Source organism: Lissotriton helveticus, chromosome 7 (assembly GCF_964261635.1).
Source record: "Lissotriton helveticus chromosome 7, aLisHel1.1, whole genome shotgun sequence".
NCBI classification, from domain to species: Eukaryota; Metazoa; Chordata; class Amphibia; order Caudata; family Salamandridae; genus Lissotriton; species Lissotriton helveticus.
Genome location: NC_136068.1, coordinates 1044280615 through 1044300428, shown reverse-complemented (window position 1 = coordinate 1044300428; position 19814 = coordinate 1044280615). Strand labels below are relative to the sequence as shown.

The window sequence follows — 19814 nt, the reverse complement described above, 5'->3', positions numbered from 1 at the left end:
CTGTCCTATCCTTCAGTCCACGGGGAAAAAAAACAGTGTTAGAGACAGAGCACTGCAGCAGCGAGGAGAGCACAGGGTGGCGCACAGCAGACAGGGCACTCCGGTGCTCCAGCCCAGAGCCCAGGAGCAGAGGCGGCGTCCTTTTCTGCCTCGGAGAGCCACGCAGACAGGCTGTATGCATGTGCCTATTTTTTTTTTGTTTTGATGACACCTTAGCAGCAAATCAAGGTATAAACAGTCGAGTGTGTAAACTCAGGTGCGAGAATGAAGAGTGAGAATTGAGTGTGCAACAACAGACTGTCTGTAAAGTGAATGGGTACCAATTCTGTGCCTGCACCTGACTGACGAATACAAACCAATTCTGCGAAGAGCAACTGTGGGGATCTGAAGGGACAAGTAAGAGGAAGAGAAGCGTGAGAAGCCGGTTGTGAGAATCGAGTGTGTGAACTGACAGTTAATGGTCTGAACATGCGAACTGATGAGCGCGAGGGGGCAACTCACACCGATCTGTAAAAAGCGCCGCGAGAACTTTGTTTTTGAGAATCTAGTGTGGGGAAAAGGTTGCACCACCCTCGAGTGCATTCACTGTGCGATGTGTGCACCACCATATGTGTGTGTGAGAATCTAGTGTGGGGCGAATTGTGCACCACCACCATCAATACTGTGTTCACTATGTGTGAGAATCTAGTGTGGGGCGATGTGTGTACCACCATCGATAGTGCGTTCACTGTGTGTGAAAATCTAGAGTGGGGCAAATTGTACACCACCATCAATAGTGCGTTCACTGTGTGTTAGAATCTAGTGTGGGGCGATGTGTGTACCTCCATCGATAGTGCGTTCACTGTGTGTGAGAATCTAGTGTGGGGCGAAGTTTGCCCCACCATCGAGTGCGTTCACTGTGTGTGAGAATCTAGGGGCACATTACACCTAACGGAGAACGGGACCGCCCGCCATAAGGGCGGGGGTCCCGTAGGGGGAATTAGGATGTGCCTGCCACAGTGGCGGGCACATCCTACGTGTCTTTCATTGTGGCGGGCGGTGCACCCTGCACCGCCCGCCACAATGCAAAACATAAGAGAACGCATTTGCATATGCAAAGCGGAAGGCACCGCGCGGTGCCTGTCGCTTGGCATATGCAATTGTGGGGAGTACCATAGGTACCCCCCCTGTCCTCCCCCTAAGCTGGCGTCACCTGGGGGACACGCAGGGGGCCCCCACAGCAAACACCGCCTGCCTTTCCGTGCGGAAAGGCCCCTTAATGTGGACATTGTAATATGGCTGGCGGTGTCCATAGGACACCGCCACATTATTATTTTATTACGACCGCGGCGGTAAAGCGGCGGACGGTCTTTCCGTCCACCACTGTCCCCACCGCCATGCTAATCCGGCGGGAGGGAATGCAGGCATGGATGTCGGGCGGATTGCCTCCGCCAGGGTGGCGCTGGCCACCGCCACCCTGGCGGAGGCAATCCGCCCGACATCCTAATGGGCCCCCTAGTGTGGGGCGAAGTTTGCACCACCATCAATAGTGCATTCACTGTGTGTGAGAATCTGGTGTGGGGCGAAGTTTGCACCACCACCGAGTGCCTTCACTGTGTGTGAGAATCTAGTGTGGGGGGATGTTTGCACCACCATTAATAGTGCGTTCAATGTGTGTGAGAATCTGGTGTGGAGCGAAGTTTGCACCACCACCGAGTGCGTTCACTGTGTGAGAGTCTAGTGTGGGGCGAAGTTTGCACCACCATCGAGTGCGTTCACTGTGTGTGAAAATGTAGTGCGGGGCGAAGTTTGCACCACCACCGAGTGCCTTCACTGTGTTTGAGAATCTAGTTTGACTTCTGCCTGCCTGCAGTGGTAAGCTCCTGCAGCTCTCCTCCCCAGTCCCGTCTCACATCTTCCTGCCTGCACCTGCATTCCATGCATTCCAATACATAGAGAGTGGAGGCAAGACATTGTGATATGTGAAACTCTACTGACCCCCTCTTCTGTTCCCACTCTAGCAGACTATGATTTATCAACACTACAGAACAGAACTGCCCCTCCATGTTCAACTCTGAAAGTGAGTACTGTTCCTGGACACCAGGATAATCACATTAGGTATTTCAGTTGAAAACTATTTTCAGTGCAAACTTCTCCATATATGTGTACGAAGTTTCACTTGCTTGCATGCAAAAAATGAATGCTGGCCAACGCGTTAAGTGGGGCAGATCCAATTATTAAAAACATACATTGAAACAGGTCTCTGCTAGATACCATATTCATGCCATTAACATCACAAGTAAAATCAATATTACCCCTACAAGATAACTATCTTTTATTGCCTTGTACTGTATTTAAACACAGAGGGGCAACATATCCACACCTGTGGGAGGAAGGTCAGTAAGGGGTGGGGTTAAAAACAACTGTAAACGTAAGGTTAAGGACAAGCCCCTGTAGCGGATGCCTTAGCCCATTTAGCTACCAAACTATCTGTCTGTGTGTCTGTATCTGTGTGTCTGTGTATCTCTGTGTGTCTTAGTCTGTGTGTGTGTGTGTGTCTCAGTCTCTATGTGTGCGTGTCTGTCTCTGTGTGTGCGTCTCTCTTTATGTATACGCCTCTGTCTCTGTGTGTGCGTTTCTGTGTCTGTGTGCATGTCTCTGTCTTGTGTGCATGTCTCTGCTTGTGTTTTTTGCTGTGTGCGCGTTTCTGTATCTGCGTGTGCATCTCTATGTGCGTGTTTCTGTCTCTCGGTGCACATCTCTGTCTCGGTGAGCGTGTCTCTATCTGCGTGTATTTTGCTGTGTGTGCGTCTATAGGTGCATGTGTCTCTCTGTATGTCTGTCTCTGTGTATATGTCTACTGTTAGCCTCACTTGCAATGTAAACATGGCATGGGAACGCTATAATACACATACTTACTCTACAGATACATACAAACCTGCCATTCCCTAACACACACAGTGCACAAACCAGCTAACATATCCAGCTAAATATAAACAATGCCAAATTCTCTAACTCTAACTAATGCGAGACCTGTTGCATTGCAAATGCTTGTTTTATGTGTTAGGGCACAAAGAACACATTTTCAATACAGGATACCCTCCGAAATCTTCCAAAATGTGATCCCATCTTTATTAGGATCTAGAGACTAAAAAGAAACATCTACAACTTTTTCACAAACATTAAATATGCTGTATCTCTCTTTTTTTTTAGATATCTTGCTCCTGTCTTTTGCAATTTATGTGCCACCTATTTTGAACACTATACATACACTATGATTGATGGTTTCTAAAGGTTGTTTACTTTTAATAAGTACATACTGATATCAAAACTGTCACCTGTTTCTCTTGAAGAAGTGTTTGTGTGAGGATGTCCTGTAAGTGGTAAGAAACTATTTTGGGTTGACCTTTTAAACGTTGCTGCATTGGAAACTGAATACGAACTATTCAATGTCGAACAGAGGTAGTTATCACATTTTCTAGAAGACTCACAATTTATAGGACAATTGTCTGTTAAAAAATGCAGCAGAAAATCATTTTATAGACCGTCTATCTAGGAAAAATGCTCATTGTTCAAGAGCCACCCATACCAAGTAAATACATCTTCCAAATGGCAATTTGCGCATTTTAATGACAGTAGTTTAAATATAGTTTTTGAGTCAAATATAGCTATGTATCTTACATTCCTGCTTTTTAAAACACTGTCCAATGGATAACAGATGGCAGAGATCCACAGGCAGGCAAATGGCAGAGATCTTTAGAACAGGAGGGACAGATCCTCTGTAGAGCACACTGGCATCACCTGGAACTCACGCAGGGCATGGACTGCAGGCACAGCACAGGCCCCTCCGACAGCGGACACGCAGGTATCCTCTGGACAGCAGGCAGGCGGTGCTGTTATTTCAAGATGAGTGAAGTTGTAATTTGTAGTCTCTAGGTCATAATCTTTATCTTGACTACATTAGGCAGCCATGATTACTCCCAAAATCACCTGAAAGTAAAAAATGGCATGTTTTTGAATATCTCACATTGTGTTGTAAATCATGGACAAGTATACAGAGGTGCCTGCACAGAGCATGATGCCCAGTAAGTGAAAACCACAAGTATTGTGTTACTCATAAAATCAGTGTTTAATTTAAGCCGGCTGGTGGTTGCAGGTGGGCCTACCAGCACTACTGTTTGGGACGAGGCACTTATTTTCCCTGAACAGACTTTGATCCAGACCAAGAGAGAGAAAAACTCAAAAAGGGAAAGGAGAAAGAGAAAGACAGAAAAGCATTTGCAATGCAATAAGTCTCGCATTAGGAAAGTTTGAGCTATTGGTGTTGTAATTTTTTTTTATTTATGTGTTGGTTTGGAAAATAGCGAAATTAATAGCATTGTCATTTACAATTCCAACAGTTTTAACTTTCGCAAATGTGACACCTATAGCATTTGTAATGCAATATGTGTTGTATTTACATGACTTAGATGTATTGATATTACAAATAAAAAAGGCTTTTATTTTTTTAAATAATTAATACTTAAAAGTTATTGTAATTTATAATGGCAATAGCTTTTGTAAATAACTTTTGTGAAGATTATGTTCATTGTATTTTATTGTGACGAAAATCCAAGAATAGAAGTGAACTATTAACATCTTTTTGTGACATTTGTAATGAAGCTTGAAACATTGAGAGAACATATTTGAACCAGTTGTTGTTGAATGGTTGCACAGATTGATGCTGTGGTGGCGCGGAGTGATGTTGTGGTGGCACGAGTGATGCTGTGGTAGCGTATAGTGATGTTGTGGTGCCCCTGTTATGTTATGTTATGTTAAAAATACTTTTAGAGTGCACTTACACCCAACGGTTTCATGGCGCTGTAAGCAAAGGGAAAGCAAACGGTCAGCAGTGTAGGTAATAAAGAAAGAGTGTGATTATCCGTGAGCTTGGCGGAACAGTGAAGTTTTGAGGAGGGATCTGAAACAGGGGTAGGAAGTAGTAAGTCTCAGCTCCAAAGGAAGTGCGTTCCAGCAGCAGGGAGAAAATCTAAGGCCACCGTGTTTTTTTTGCGATTAAAAGTAGGAATTGTGAGTAGGGCCAGATGAGAGGAGAGAAGGTTGCGCGAAGGAAGATAGTGGTGGAGAAGGGACGAAATGAAAACTGAACCAAGGCCGGCCAGGGCTTTAAAGATGATGCAGCCTAGTTTAAATTCACTGCGTTTAGCCACTGGGAGCCAGTGAAGAGCTTTAAGCAAGGGGCGAACATGATGGTGTCTGGGCTGATGAAAGATTAATCTCGCGGCCTGATTCTGTACTAGCTGTAGGCGATTTAGCTGGTACGCGGGGATGCCAACATAAAGTCAATTGGCATAGTCAATACTGGAGACTACCAAGGCCAGGAGAGCCAGAACAGGGCCTCCGTGGTTAGGAATCGGGAGATCTTGCAGATTTTTTGGAGATGGAAAAACAGGAGGATACCACAGCACTGATCTGGGGCTTCATGGAAAGGTCCTTGCTAATAATGACTCCTAGGCTTTTTGCTGAGTTGACAGGGCAAGGGGGGGAGCCAAGGCAAGAAGGCCAAAAATGTGAATTCCAAGGATTGGAGGCACCTCCGATCAATACCAACTCGGTCTTGTCGGCGTTAAGCTTTAGGTGGTTTTCCTCCATCCAGTTGCTGATAAGGCACAGTGTGGACCGAAAATTGTGAATTGATTGGTCAGAGGAGTCAATGTCAAAGACCAGCTGGATGTCATCAGTGTAGTTAAATATAGTGACCTTACTACCCCGTAAAGACCGGATGAGGGGAGTCAAATACAGATTAAAAAGAAGGGGAGAGAGGGAGGAACCCTGCAGGACGCCACATGTCAGCTTAACTTTATCCGCTGAGAAGTTGGAGAGGCGGACGGCCTGATGGCGATTGCTGAAGAAGGAGCGGATCCACCCAAGGGCCGGCCCCTGGATGCCAGCGTCTCTGACACGGCCGACCAAGGTATCATGGTCGACCGTGTCGAAGGCGGCCGACAAATCCAGGAGCACCAAGGCCTGGCTGATCTTAAGGTCCGCTCCTCTCCTCAGTTCCTCCATAACTGAGAGGATGACTGACTCAGTAGAATGGGCTGGTCTAAAGCCAGCCTGTTGCGAGTCGAGGAACTGAGTGTGTTTGATAAATGAGCTGAGAAAGTTAGTGACATGGGCCTCCAGCACTTTGCTGAGGTAGGGGAGCAAGGAAAAAGGACGAAAATGACTCATTAAGGAGGGATCAGCATTAGGCTTCTTCAAGATGGGTACCACTTCAGCTGTCTTGAAGGAGTCAGAGACCAGACCAAGTCGGAGGGAGTTATTGAGGAGTGCCAAAGGGGGTTTGGGGCAAGCAGTGAAGGCCTCTCATAAGATGTGGGGGGGGGGCAGCAATCTGTGGGGGAACCAGAGCCTACCTTTTTTAGCAGGGCAAAAAATTCATCCTCAGATATCGGGGGTATCTGTTCCACTGTGTGAGAATTTCTGGTGGCAGATATAGTGGCAGATGCAGGGATAGAGTATGGTGTACGTAGAGGAATACTGTTTTTGATTTTAGCAATTTTGTCCACAAAAAAGGAATTAAGGGAATCACAGAGGGCTTGGGAGGGGAGGGGCTTAATGGTCACTCTGTCGGGGTGTGAGAGCTCCTCCACTATAGAAAAAATTTCTTTTCTCTTAGTGGCAGAATCAATAATCTTCTTAGAGAAATATGAGGTTTTTGCCTGGAGAATAGCTTGCTTGTAGTCTTTAAGCTGCGCCATGAATAACAATTTTTTCTCGGGGGCATAATCTCGCCTCCAGCTGCGTTCGGCCTGCCTAAGTGTAAGTTTTTTTGTTTTTAACTCATCCGAGAACCATCTCTGGGCATCATGGGGGCGCTTTAGTTTGATACGTCTAAATGGTGCAACAATGTTGCTGGCTGATTCAAGCCAGTGTTTCACGTGAGCCCCTGAGTGATGCTCTGGTGGTGCTGAGTGATGCTGTGGTGATGCGATAGATAGAGTGAGTGCGATAGATAGATAGATAGATAGATAGAGTGAGGGCGATAGATAGATAGAGGGAGGGTGATAGATAGAGTGAGGGTGATAGATAGATAGAGTGAGGGCGATAGAGTGAGGGCGAAAGAGAGATAGACAGATAGAAGGGTGATAGATAGAAAGACAGATAGATAAAGTGTATTTATGTTGCATTGAGTAGAGTGTAAGTATGAGGTGTGTAATTATATGGCACTGAGTGGTATTATGTGGAGTGTATTTACGTTGCATTGAGAAGAGTGTAATTATGTGGCATGTAATTATATGGCACTGAGTGGTAATATGGGGAGTGTATATTGTATTCAGTAGAGTGTAATTTTGTGGCGTGTAATTATGTGGCACTCAGTGGTATTTGGAGTGTATGTTGCATTGAGTGCAGTGTAATTATGTAGCGTGTAATTATGTGGCACTTAGTGGTAATATGGGGAGTGTGTGTTGCATTCAGTAGAGTATAATTATGTGGTGTGTAATTATCTGGCACTGAGTGGTATTTGGAGTGTCTGTTGCATTGAGTGCAGTGGAACTATGTTGCATATAATTATGTGGCACTGAGTGGTATTGTGGGGAGGTTATGTTGTATTCAGTAGAGTGTAATTGTGTGGCGTGTAATTATGTGGCACTGAGTGGTATTGTTTGGAGTGTATGTTGCATTGAGTGCAGTGTAATTATGTGGCAATGAGTGGTATTGTGTGGAGTGTATGTTGCATTCAGTAGAGTTTAATTATGTGGTGTGTAATTATGTGGCACCGAGTGGTATTTGGAGTGTATGTTGCATATAACTATGTGGCACTGAGTGGTATTTGGAGTGTATGTTGCATTGAGTGCATTGTAATTATGTGGCGTGTAATTATGTGGCACTGAGTGGTATTTGGAGTGTATGTTGCTTTGAGTGCTGTGTAATTCTGTGGCACTGAGTGGTATTTGGAGTGTATGTTGTATTGAGTGCAGTGTAATTATGTGGCACTGAGCGGTATTTGGAATGTATGTTGCATTGATTGCAGTGTATTTATGTGGCACTGAGTGGTATATGGAGTGTATGTGGCATTGAGTGCAGTGTAATTATGTGGCGTGTAATTATGTGTTACTGAGTGGTATTTGGAGTGTATGTTGCATAGAGTGCTGTGTAATTATGTGGCGTGTAATTATGTGGCACTGAGTGGTATTTGGAGTGTATGTTGCATTGAGTGCAGTGTAAATATGTGGCGTGTAATTATGTGGCACTGAGTGGTATTTGGAATGTATGTTGCATTGCGTGCAGAGTAATTATGTGGAGTGTAATTGTGTTGCGTGTAATTATGTGGCACTGAGTGGTATTGTTTGGAGTGTATGTTGCATTGAGTGCAGTGTAATTATGTAGCATATAATTATGTGGCACTGAGTTGTATTGTGTGGAGTGTGTGTTGCATTCAGTAGAGTGCAATTATGTGGTGTTTAATTATGTGGCACTGAATGGTATTTGGAGTGTATGTTGCATTGAGTGCAGTGTAATTATGTAGCATATAATTATGTGGCACTGAGTGGTATTGTGTGGAGTGTGTGTTGCATTCAGTTGTAGCGATCGCGCATACAGGCGCAATGGTGAGGAAGAGAATCCTTGTCAGGCGTCCCTCACGGAAGAACTACATATACCAGAAGGCCGTGCGGCGCCAGAGATCAGGAAAGAGGGCGGAATCTATATAGCCCCCTCCCATTTCCCAGAACGGTGCTTGTCAATGTTGATTCTGAACTGCTCTCCTGCTTCCAGTTTTTGCCCTCTGCGTGGTCAGAGGTCGTGTCTTCAGCCCGTCGACGAAGAGCCTGCGTGGTCAGAGGTCGTGTCTTCAGCCTGTCGACGAAGAGCCTGCGTGGTCAGAGGTCGTGTCTTCAACCCGTCGACGAAGAGCCTGCGTGGTCAGAGTTCGTGTGGATCTGCCGGAACAAGTCATGTCCTGGAACAGCAAGTATTTCAGAGGAGTGCGGGCTCGCCTCCTACTCTAGCATCTTGCTCTTTCGTGCTTTTTGTTTTGTATTCCAACCGTTCAGTACATATTTAATTTGTGACTTGCTTGGGGTTTCACTGGTCTGCCTTCCCGCCTTATAAGTGGCGCATACGTTCAGGATAAATAACCTTGATCACTTCTCTACCGCAAGGTGTATTGCGGATATTACTAGACATGCTGTATTAACGTCTTATAATCGGAAAAGCCACTACTCTACCATTTATCAAAAAGAGGTGGATGTTGCTATTGAGAAGTGGAGTTAACTTCTCAAACCTATGTACAATCCTCTACTGCCCCGACTTCCAGAGTCCTTCACGGCATTAGACTAAAGGGAAAACGGTGAGTGCAGAGACAGGGGGGATTATAGGACAAGTGACAATAACTGGTGATACTAATAGCCTGTCCTCTGTCTTCTCCCCCACTTGCAGTGCTGCAGTACCAGTGAATTCACGTGTAGCCTTTGACCAGAGATTCTCGAGAAACCCCAGAAGTCCTTTTGCCCATCCGCCTCGCGGCCTCTTCCCTTACACACTTAGACCGTGGTGGAATCCCCATTGTTTGGTGTTTGTGGGGAGAAGTCGTGAGGACTGTCATCTTATCGTCTCTGCTGGCCCTCAGAGTAAGGTTAGTGGCGCGTGCGTGTTCTTGCGCTGCTATCAATCGCGACATCAGTAGAGTGTAATTATGTGGCGTGTAATTATGTGTTACTGAGTGGTATTTGGATTGTATGTTGCATTAAGTGCAGTGTAATTATGTGGCGTGTAACTATGTGGCACTGAGTGGTATTTGGAGTGTATGTTGCATTGAGTGCAGTGAAATTATGTGACGTGTAATTATGTGGCACTGAGTGGTATTTGGAGTGTATGTTGCATTGAGTGCAGTGTAATTATGTGGCGTGTAATTATGTGGCACTGAGTGGTATTTGGAGTGTATGTTGCGTTGAGCGCAGTGTAATTATGAAGCATATAATTATGTAGCACTGAGTGGTATTGTGTGGGGAGTGTATGTTGTATTCAGTAGAGTGTAATTGTGTGGCATGTAATTTTGTGGCACTGAGTGGTATTGTTTAGAGTGTATGTTGCATTGAGTGCAGTGTAATTATGCAGCATATAATTATGTAGCACTGAGTGGTATTGTGTGGAGTGTCTGTTGCATTCAGTAGAGTGTAATTATGTGGTGTGTAATTATGTGGCACTTAGTGGTATTTGTAGTGTATTTTGCATTGTGTGCAGTGTAATTATGTTGCATATAACTATGTGGCACTGAGTGGTATTTGGAATGTATGTTGCATTGAGTGCTGTGTAATTATGTGGCGTGTAATTAGGTGGCACTGAGTGGTATTTGGAAAGTATGTTGCATTGAGTGCAGTGTAATTATGTGGCGTGTAATTATGTGGCACTGAGTGGTATTTGGAATGTATGTTGCATTGAGTGCAGTGTAATTATGTGGAGTGTAATTATGTGGCACTGAGTGGTATTTGAAGTGTATGTTGCATTGAGTGCAGTGTAATTATGTGGCGTGTAATTATGTGGCACTGAGTGGTATTTGGAGTGTATGTTCCATTGCAGAGTGTGTGAGGGTGCAGAGTGTGAGGGAATGGTGGCATGCTGCGCTTTAGATGAATATGTTTAAAAGTAAAGTGCGCCATACTGCGATTGCTACAATAGTTAATTGTGGATGCCTTAACAATTGATGTGTGCACTGATGGCTGGTGGGTGGCATGCTGCGCTTTAGATGAATATGTTTAAAAGTAAAGTGTGCCATACTGCGATTGCTACAATAGTTAATTGTGGATGCGTTAACAATTGATGTGTGCACTGATGGCTGGTGGTGTGTGTGCCTGTAGAAATGGTTCACTGATGGCTGGTGGTGTGTGTGCCTCGTGAAAGCGTGCACTGACGGCTGGTGGTGTGTGCCTGGTGGAAGCGTGCACTGATGGCTGGTGGTGTGTGTGCCTGGTGAAAGCGTGCACTGATGGCTGGTGGTGTGTGCCTGGTGAAAGCGTGCACTGATGGCTGGCGGTGTGCGTGTGAGCCTGGTGAAAGCGTGCACTGACGGCTGGTGGTGTGTGCCTGGTGTAAGCATGCACTGACGACTGATGGTGTCTGTGCCCGGTGAAAGTGTGCACTGTTGGCCGGTGGTGTGTATGCCTGGTGAAAGCGTGCACTGGTGGTGTGTGTGTGCCTGTTGAAAGCAAGCACTGATAGCTGGTGGTGTGTGTGTGCCTGGCCGGCTGGTGGTGTGTGTGCCTGGTGGAAGCATGCACTGATGGCTGGTGGTGTGTGCCTGGTGAAAGCGTGCACTGACGGCTGGTGGTGTGTGTGCCTGGTGAAAGCATGCACTGACGTCTGGTGGTGTGTGCCTGGTGGAAGCGTGCACTGATGGCTGGTGGTGTTTGTGCCCGGTGAAAGCGTGCACTGACGGCTGGTGGTGTTTGTGCCCGGTGAATGTGTGCACTGATGACTGATGGTGTCTGTGCCTGGTGAGTGTGCACTGATGGCCGGTGGTGTGTATGCCTGGTGAAAGCGTGCACTGATGGCTGGTGGTGTGTGTGTGTGTGTGTGTGCCTGGTGAAAGCGTGCACTGACGGCCGGTGGTGTGTATACCAGGTGAAATTGTGCACTGATGGCTGGTGGTGTGTGTGTGTGCCTGGTGAAAGCGTGCACTGACGGCCGGTGGTGTGTATGCCTGGTGAAAGCGTGCACTGATGACTGGCGGTGTGTGTGTGTGTGCCTGGTGAAAGCGTGCACTGACTGCTGGTGGTGTGTGCCTGGTGGAAGCGTTCACTGACGACTGATGGTGTCTGTGCCCGGTAAAAGTGTGCACTGACGGCCGGTGGTGTGTATGCCTGGTGAAAGTGTGCACTGATGGCTGGTGGTGTGTGTGTGCCTGTTGAAAGCATGCACTGATGGCTGGTGGTGTGTGTGTGCCTGGCCGGCTGGTGGTGTGTGTGCCTGGTGGAAGCGTGCACTGATGGCTGGTAGTGTGTGTTCATGGTGAAAGTGTGCACTGACAGCTGGTGGTGTGTGTGCCTGGTGAAAGCGTGCACTGACGGCTGGTGGTGTTTGTGCCCGGTGAAAGCGTGCACTGATGACTGATGGTGTCTGTGCCTGGTGAGAGTGTGCACTGACGGCTGGTGGTGTGTATGCCTGGTGAAAGCGTGCACTGATGGCTGGTGGTGTGTGTGTGTGCCTGGTGGAAGCGTGCACTGATGGCTGGTAGTGTGTGTTCATGGTGAAAGTGTGCACTGACAGCTGGTGGTGTGTGCCTGGTGAAAGTGTGCACTGACGGCTGGTGGTGTGTGTGCCTGGTGAAAGCGTGCACTGACGGCTGGTGGTGTTTGTGCCCGGTGAAAGCGTGCACTGATGACTGATGGTGTCTGTGCCTGGTGAAAGCGTGCACTGGCAGTCGGTGGTGTGTATGCCTGGTGAAAACGTGCACTGATTGCTGGTGGTGTGTGTGTGTGTGCCTGGTGAAAGCGTGCACTGACGGCCGGTGGTGTGTGTGCCTGGTGAAAGCGTGCACTGATGGCCGGTGGTGTGTATGCCTGGTGAAAGCCTGCCCTGATAGCTGGTGGTGTGTGTGTGCCTGGTGAAAGCGTGCACTGACGGCCGGTGGTGTGTGTGCCTGGTGAAAGCGTGGACTGACGGCCGGTGGTGTGTATGCCTGGTGAAAGCGTGCACTGATGGCTGGTGGTGTGTGTGTGTGTGCCTGGTGAAAGCGTGCACTGACGGCCGGTGGTGTGTATGACTGGTGAAAGCGTGCACTGATGGCTGGTGGTGTGTGTGTATGCCTGGTGAAAGTGTGCACTGATGGCTGGTGGTGTGTGTGCCTGGTGAAAGCATGCACTGATGGCTGGTGGTGTGTGTGTGTGTGCCTGGTGAAAGGTAGAAGGAAGCGCTATGGACTGTGTGTGAAATCCAAGAAAGAGTTCAGAATGCAAAGGCAGAGGGCAGCTCGGGTTACAAGCTGCCTTTGAAGAAGATCAGGCAACGCTGGGCAACCATGCCAGCATTCCAAGGAGCAGATTGTCGTGCATCATAAAAGTATATCACGTAGAAGTGTGAGGCGCTGAGGACATATGGCACTGTGAGGAGCCTGGGAGACACGCATAGACGCTAAGTGAGTGTCTGAGGAGATAAGGACACCTAGCAGGGGCGGGGGAGAGAAAGGAATTCCTTTGAAGTGTGATGCCGAGGCTCGGGGAGCAAGCGCGTGCACGGGCACATGAACTATGGCAAATCCGCCGTTGGTTTTACTGTTGTTTTGCCCACTATAATCTCGGCCAGCATTGCGCAAGCGCATTGGCAGGCCGAGACCTAAAAACGGTGACAAATGGCGAAAGCAGGGATGAAAAACAAGCTGAAAGAGTAAGAATAGCAGAGAGTGTCTGGTGGTGGATTAAAGAAGCATGAAGTGGAAGCAAGACTATGCAGCTTTAGTATTCAGCACACCAACATTAGATAGCTCAGGCCACAGGCTTCTGGATGAAACTTACGGCTCTGCCCCTTATTCTTTAACCAAATTAAGCACTGTTAATGTACTTGAAAAATGTAGGTGAGATGTGTAGCTTTGTTGTCACGTCTGACTGAATTGTATGTGTGTGTGTGAGATGGTATAATCACAATATGGTAGCGACATCCTTTCCACTGTGCAACTCTGAGTGAATACCTACAACACAGAGGAGATTGCTGCTTCTAGTTAGGTTGATAAGCACTTTAGTTTCGCGAACACCTAACTATTCTGTAACCCTGAACCGTTTGAGGCTTTTTACAAATGGCACTTACTTCACTGCCCATCATCTGATATAACCCACACAATAAATAATTAACCTGTTTATTGCCTCCACTTGATTTTCAAGATCTGGACAGGACAGGAAACTCCCATAAATACTTAAACACGTCTGGATCTATGTATAAATAACTGGCTGCTGTATACGTAACTGCACAGACAAGGCCAAATCAATACAAGCACATTATTTCACTCAGGGCATGCTCGTCACAATACTTTTATACACATGAAGCATCTTTGTGTGGTAACCATGTGGGACAAAGGCAGGGGTAAAGCATGACAGCATATTACATCTTCTCCCGTTTTTTAAGACAAACTAAGAAATTGCACAGTTTTCAAACAAGCAGAGGAAATACTTTTCAACTTTTCTTAAAGGTGAACTTGTACATTGCATAATCTTCAAATCTTATGGGGGGAACAATTGTTCTCCTGTCCCGAACTGTATCAAAAGAACAAGTAGCCAGCCCTGGAGGAGACTCATTGGAGAGATCGCCAACAGTCGCAGAATCCGTGCTAGCACCGCACACTTCACCGTTGCATGCCTTTGTTGGGGATGCCAGAACATTGTTCTGCAACTCGTAAGACCTGCTCACATGCTCAGGGATCCTGCTTCTAGCAACCTTTGAACCATTCCACCACTGGCCATTGTCAAGGAGGACGGCAGTGCCCTTAGTTTTGACCACACGCCTAGGTTCACTGTACTTGCTCATGTTAGCCCCTTTCCTAGGATACTTCACTCTCACCACATCACCTGCTTTCACAGACATCGCTTTCACTACATTTCTTGCATCGTAATTAATGTCCATGCGCTCCTGGCGTTTGTCCACCAGACTTCTTATCCTGCTCTCTTTTTCTTTGTGGTTCTCGTTTTCCCATTTTTTCCAAGCCAATGACCAATGTGGCTGCAAACGTGTAATCGCTGCTCTACCCCTGATTAGTTCAAAAGGAGTTCTACCAGTGGTATTGTGGGGTGGGGAAGTGTGGTGTGACCACAGCCTGGTGTGTAGTGCTAACTCGACAGGAATGTGTGGTTTTAAAGTAATTTGGATATTTTCTTTGATCAAGCGATTGGCCCGTTCTACTTGGCCATTGCTTTGTGGGTGGTATAAAGAGGACCTTACATGTTCTATGCCATTTTCTGGGAATGCGACTAACTAGGAGGATACAAACTGCACTCCATTGTCGTGACAAGCTGATGAGGGAAACCTTCTCTGTAGAACAATTCCTTCAAGAAGTCAACTACTTCACGCGTAGTGGGTTGAGACACAAATTTGACTTGAAACCACTTGTTGAAGTAATCAATTAATACTATGGCATTGCGTATCTCTAGACTTAAAGCATTCATAGGTCCAATGAAGTCAATGCCAGAGAGCTAATCAAGACGCCGGCCAGAACGCCAGAACGCCATTCGGTCCAGACGCCGGAGTAGGCTGCCACGAGGGAGCCGCGAGACGGGATACGGGATACGGACTGGGACTTTTATAACAACTCTACGCCGGCGCTGCAAAGGCTGCGGAGGCTGCGGAGACAAACCAGCTCGGCGGAGGTAAATCGCGCACCTCCCCTGTACCCGACCGGGAGGCGGTACGGACCCGCACCCGCACCCGCGCCAGCGCTCCCGGAGGCACTATAGAGGCAACCCGCACCTGCCTGCACCCGCGCCTGTACCCGCGCCTGTACTTGCCTGAACTTGCACTTGCACCTTGCACCAGCACCCACTCCTCCACCCCGACCAGGAACGGACCCGCTCCCGGATCGGACCCGCCTGCCTGCACCAGAGCCTGTACTTGCCTGTACCTGCACCTGCACCCACTCCTACACCCCCGACTCGGATAAGACCTGCACCGGAGCAGCGGGAGAGTTACACTGAGTGTGTTGAGTGCTGAAGCTGCGGTGGGACTGTGAGGTCGGCCCCCTTTCAATCTGCCTCGGCCTCTCAGCCGTCAAGAAATTCACTCACTGCTTGGCAGAAAGGAGGCAAGGCGAGGCGAGGCCGAGATCAAGGCAAGGTAAGGCAATTGACTGAGCAATTGACTGAGCGCTACGCTCACACAGCACTGAAGGAACCTGCAGAGGGGGGGGAGAGCTGTGAGCGTGGCAGCCGATAAAGGCAGTCGCGAAGTAAGAGCCCCGGGGCGCGGCTGACAGGTAGTCTGACCAGGTCCGACTGACCAGGGCCCCCCCCCGGCGTGCTCCGCTCGCAAGCGAACCAGGCTCCCCCCCTATCGACATCTCTGCAGCCCTCCAACTGACCCACCTGACTCCCCTCTGACCTGGTTTCACTTGGTCTCGCTTGACACTCTTCAAACTATCCTCTAACGTGCAACTGAGGGACTGAGGGCCCATAATGAGGTCAGGAAGGGTCCGAGGAGGCCCAACGAGCAAAGGAGGACCAAAAAAGCGCAAACAAACAACTAAGTCATCTGAGGAAACCAAAGAGACTCCGCCAGCTAAACTTAAGCCCATGATACAGAGCTCCCTAATTGACATAACTTTGGACAAGTCTGCTTCAAACAACTTAATAAGTGACCACATGGCCAAAAACAGAAAGGAGCAAAAAATAAATCAAACCTCGTTTCAGCCCAAAATTTATACAAAAATCTGTTTTCTAAAAAACGCAGGGGGCACCTTATTATTTTCAAAGATTAATGAAGTATCAGGACTACAACCGCGTCTTGAACCATCTCAGCTCCCCCTGCCCTACCAGTTTAGTGGCATACAGCCCTTACAGGACAAGGATATCTGCAAAGGAAAGAACAGCACAATGCCTATAATCTCACCTCAAACAACATTGACACCCCAGCCTAAAAACTGCCAGGCAGGGCGAAAGATCACAACTGCGGGAGCCACAGCAGGGAGGAAATTGGCCATAGACACCAACCTAATCCAAGTACATTGGGCAAATAATGCAAAGGACAAGTCACCAAGAACACCAGATGATAGCAAAATCAATATCAGCGATAACGCCGAGAGCAATAGCATGAGGAACGGACAAAGCCCTGAGGCTATAAGCCGCATCTCGGAACCCAAAAACAAGGAGGTAATTGTAACTGACCGTGAGGAAGAGAAGGATCTATCCCTGGTAGTCCTTGACACTTCTTATAAAGAATAAGTGGCAGGAGATAAGAAGACGAAAAGGACTCAAAATAACGTAGAAAGGCAAGTGAGTCCAACGTCAGAGGTGATAGAAATATCCTCTTATTTGGGGAAGGAGGAATGGGAAGAACCTATCGCTGCATATCCTCAAGATTATAGCAGAAGCAGGACGGCTTCAATGGGAAGCTGGGTATGCTAAACATGCTTCTCCAGAGTAAATTGGACAATCTTCAAGACGTAAACAGGATCATCAGCAGTGGGTGCGGATGCGGCCCTATCATTGATAAGTTAGCCACTCTCCCAACACTGCTGACAGACCTGTGTGCACAGCTCAAAAGACCTGCTCAGCAAAACTCCAAGCTGGGCATGGACACACAGGGTCACCTAAAAACAAAAGACACCAAAATTGCTCTCTCCACACAAACAGAGGACACTGAAAAAGAACCAATTGGTGAAGACCCTGAAGCTGTAAGAAAGATTGAACTGTCGGGCACAGGCGCTCAAGAACGAACTCAAAATGAATGACCTAACCAAAAGCAGTACAAAAGGGGGTGGTGATGGACCGAGCATCAGAACCAATCAAACACTCACACCCAGTCAAACGATCTGGGTTTGATCCATCACCGTTCTTTAGCCCACTCTGCCACCCCAGTTCAGACATGGCTATATGCAAATCAGTCTGACCCTGTGCCTCATGGGTACAGTCCAGCCCGAACTGCCAAGCCATGCCTTCCCTGGACCGGAAACAAGCTTCCAAAGACCGCTTTCTGGCATTCCAGCCGTCTTCAGCCCGGCTTGCTTGAATCCAGTGGCAAAGTGAGCAAGGGACTCACGTCTGAGCATACCCTGCCACACTTATGGCGGCCAAAGCGGTACAAAAGGGGGTGGTGATGGACGGAGCATCAGAACCAATCAAACACTCACACCCAGTCAAACGATCTGGGTTTGATCCATCACCGTTATTTAGCCCACTCTGCCACCCCAGTTCAGATATGGCTATATGTAAATCAGTCTGACCCTGTGCCTCATGGGAACAGTCCAGCCCGAACTGCCAAGCCATGTCTTCCCTGGACCGGAAACAAGCTTCCGAGGACCGGTTTCTGGCATTCCAGCCGTCTTCAGCCCGGCTTGCTTGAATCCAGTGGCAAAGTGAGCAAGGGACTCACGTCTGAGCATACCCTGCCACACTTATGGCGGCCAAAGCGGTACAAAAAGAGGTGGTAATGGACGGAGCATCAGAACCAATCAAACACTCACACCCAGTCAAACATTCTGGGTTTGATCCATCACCGTTCTTTAGCCCACTCTGCCACCCCAGTTCAGACATGGCTATATGCAAATCAGTCTGACCCTGTGCCTCATGGGAACAGTCCAGCCCGAACTGCTAAGCCATGCCTTCCCTGGACCGGAAACAAGCTTCCGAGGACCGCTTTCTGGCATTCCAGCCGTCTTCAGCCCGGCTTGCTTGAAACCAGTGGCAAAGTGAGCAAGGGACTCACGTCTGAGCATGCCCTGCCACACTTATGGCGGCCAAAGCGGTACAAAAGGGGGTGGTGATGGACGGAGCATCAGAACCAATCAAACACTCACACCCAGTCAAACGATCTGGGTTTGATCCATCACCGTTCTTTAGCACACTCTGCCACCCCAGTTCAGACATGGCTATATGCAAATCAGTCTGACCCTGTGCCTCATGGGAACAGTCCACCCCGAACTGCCAAGCCATGCCTTCCCTGGACCGGAAACAAGCTTCCGAGGACCGGTTTCTGGCATTCCAGCCGTCTTCAGCCCGGCTTGCTTGAATCCAGTGGCAAAGTGAGCAAGGGACTCACGTCTGAGCATACCCTGCCACACTTATGGTGGCCAAAGCGGTACAAAAGGGGGTGGTGATGGACGGAGCATCAGAACCAATCAAACACTCACACCCAGTCAAACGATCTGGGTTTGATCCATCACCGTTCTTTAGCCCACTCTGCCACCCCAGTTCAGACATGGCTATATGCAAATCAGTCTGACCCTGTGCCTCATGGGAACAGTCCAGCCCGAACTGCCAAGCCATGCTTTCCCTGGACCGAAAACAAGCTTCTGAGGACCGGTTTCTGGCATTCCAGCCGTCTTCAGCCCGGCTTGCTTGAATCCAGTGGCAAAGTGAGCAAGGGACTCACGTCTGAGCATACCCTGCCACACTTATGGCGGCCAAAGCGGTACAAAAGGGGGTGGTAATGGACGGAGCATCAGAACCAATCAAACACTCACACCCAGTCAAACATTCTGGGTTTGATCCATCACCGTTCTTTAGCCCACTCTGCCACCCCAGTTCAGACATGGCTATATGCAAATCAGTCTGACCCTGTGCCTCATGGGAACAGTCCAGCCCGAACTGCCAAGCCATGCCTTCCCTGGACCGGAAACAAGCTTCCGAGGACCGGTTTCTGGCATTCCAGCCGTCTTCAGCCCGGCTTGCTTGAATCCAGTGGCAAAGTGAGCATGGGACTCACGTCTGAGCATACCCTGCCACACTTATGGCGGCCAAAGCGGTACAAAAGGGGGTGGTGATGGACGGAGCATCAGAACCAATCAAACAATCACACCCAGTCAAACGATCTGGGTTTGATCCATCACCATTCTTTAGCCCACTCTGCCACCCCAGTTCAGACATGGCTATATGCAAATCAGTCTGACCCTGTGCCTCATGGGAACAGTCCAGCCCGAACTGCCAAGCCATGCCTTCCCTGGACCGGAAACAAGCTTCCGAGGACCGGTTTCTGGCATTCCAGCCGTCTTCAGCCCGGCTTGCTTGAATCCAGTGGCAAAGTGAGCAAGGGACTCACGTCTGAGCATACCCTGCCACACTTATGGCGGCCAAAGCGGTACAAAAGGGGATGGTGATGGACGGAGCATCAGAACCAATCAAACACTCACACCCAGTCAA

At 48.3% G+C, this 19814-nt stretch overlaps 1 protein-coding gene across 1 annotated transcript in view; it reads right to left on the bottom strand.

Annotated features, from left to right (window-relative positions):
- Positions 1 to 3589: 3589 nt before the first annotated feature.
- Positions 3590 to 19814, bottom strand: part of AFMID (arylformamidase) — a 378279-nt gene continuing 362054 nt past the window's right edge. The window contains exon 11 of the mRNA XM_078653875.1: positions 3590 to 3969. Coding sequence (XP_078510001.1) covers positions 3940 to 3969 — 30 coding nt within the window. The 3' untranslated portion in view covers positions 3590 to 3939. The remainder of the gene's footprint in view (positions 3970 to 19814) is intronic.